The following is a 1387-nucleotide window of genomic DNA, read 5'->3' as shown; positions in this document are numbered from 1 at the left end:
CCCCCCGCTAAAAATTACGTGATTTGTGTACGGGCCCTTGGTGATGAGGAGTGCTGTGGATTACTGACGTCACCATTCTCCTCATTGCACAGCTGTACCGGCCCAACGCGGTCTTCCCCGAGGGGGGCAAGATGAGCAAGGTGCTGGACGCCCTCAAGCCGGGCGACACCATGGACGCGCGCGGCCCCACCGGCCGCTTCTGGTACCAGGGCCACGGCAAGCTGGCCTTCAAGCAGCGCAAGTGGGACGAGGGGCCGACCGCCTTCCACGAGGCCAAGAGGATCGTGATGCTGGCGGGCGGCTCGGGCATCACTCCGATGCTGCAGCTCGTCAAGCACGTCCTCAAAGACCCCACGGACGACACGCAGCTCGAGCTCCTGTTCGCCAACAAGTCCGAGGAAGACATCATGCTGAGGGACCAGCTCGACGATCTGGCCGCCAAGCACCCAAAGCAGTTCAAGGTCTGGTACACCGTGGACAAGGCTCCTGAGGGTGAGTACACTGTTGAACAAATTTTGATTGTAAATTTCCACGCAAGACGTCTGGAAACAAATTTTCCCCCATTCAACTCAGAGAAGTTGGGACAGTTCTAATTTTCATCAAATAAAATTAGAACACTTTTCTGGGGGCTCTTAAAATCCTAACATTGTTCGGACATTGTCCAAACTTTAGTCCTCCTCCTTTGTAACTCTTTGGAATTTTTTTGTTGGAAAATTACAATTTTCTACTGCAGTGAAGTAGTTGCAAAGCTCATTGCCTAAAGAACTTCAATGATTTCCCATTGCTTCCTGTTGCAGGCTGGAAATACAGTGAAGGCTTCATCAACGCTGACATGATTAAGGACCATCTTTCCCCTCCTTCTCCTGACACATTTGTTTTCCTATGTGGTCCAAAGCCTATGATTGAGAAAGCCTGCAAACCTGCCCTAAAAGCTCAAGGATTCCCTGAAGAACGTATTCACAAGTTTTAAGTGTCCTAATAATGTTAAGTATTAAACTAAACAGAGCTGTGATATAAGTGTATACATAATGAACAAAACTTCAATAAACAAAGAAAATACTTTAACAGAGTTTGTGGTGTACGTTTTTGTTGGTCCCATAAACTGAATTTTACGATTTTTCAACTCATGAAAAAATCCTGCCTATGCCAAAGCCTCATCATTAGCTCAGTTGGACAAGCTTTCGACCCGGGCTGCAGCGCGTCGAGGAGGTGGACTTGACCCGACCTGAACGCGTGCAATACGGCAGATCAACACCCGTAAAGGAGGACCGAGTTCTGACGTTGCCGTGAACAGGAGCAGGCGACAGCTGGGTGGCGAGCGCGCCGGGCTGTGGTCCGGAAACCGTCTGCTCGGGGATCGAATCCCAGCCGTGGAACTTTTTTCCCG

At 50.0% G+C, this 1387-nt stretch overlaps 1 protein-coding gene across 1 annotated transcript; it reads left to right on the top strand.

The window, feature by feature from the left end:
- Positions 1–50: 50 nt before the first annotated feature.
- Positions 51–1070, top strand: LOC113208559 (NADH-cytochrome b5 reductase 2; the record flags this gene model as incomplete). The annotated part of the gene is made up of 2 exons (XM_052271403.1): positions 51–492; positions 798–1070. Coding segments are annotated over 2 exons (615 nt in total), but the record flags the coding sequence as incomplete, so codon positions are not given.
- Positions 1071–1387: the final 317 nt, after the last annotated feature.

The sequence above is a fragment of the Frankliniella occidentalis genome, unplaced genomic scaffold (genome assembly GCF_000697945.3).
Source record: "Frankliniella occidentalis isolate FOCC.00 unplaced genomic scaffold, Focc_3.1 Scaffold160, whole genome shotgun sequence".
In the NCBI taxonomy this organism is placed as follows: domain Eukaryota; kingdom Metazoa; phylum Arthropoda; class Insecta; order Thysanoptera; family Thripidae; genus Frankliniella; species Frankliniella occidentalis.
This window is presented reverse-complemented; position numbering and strand designations above follow the sequence as displayed.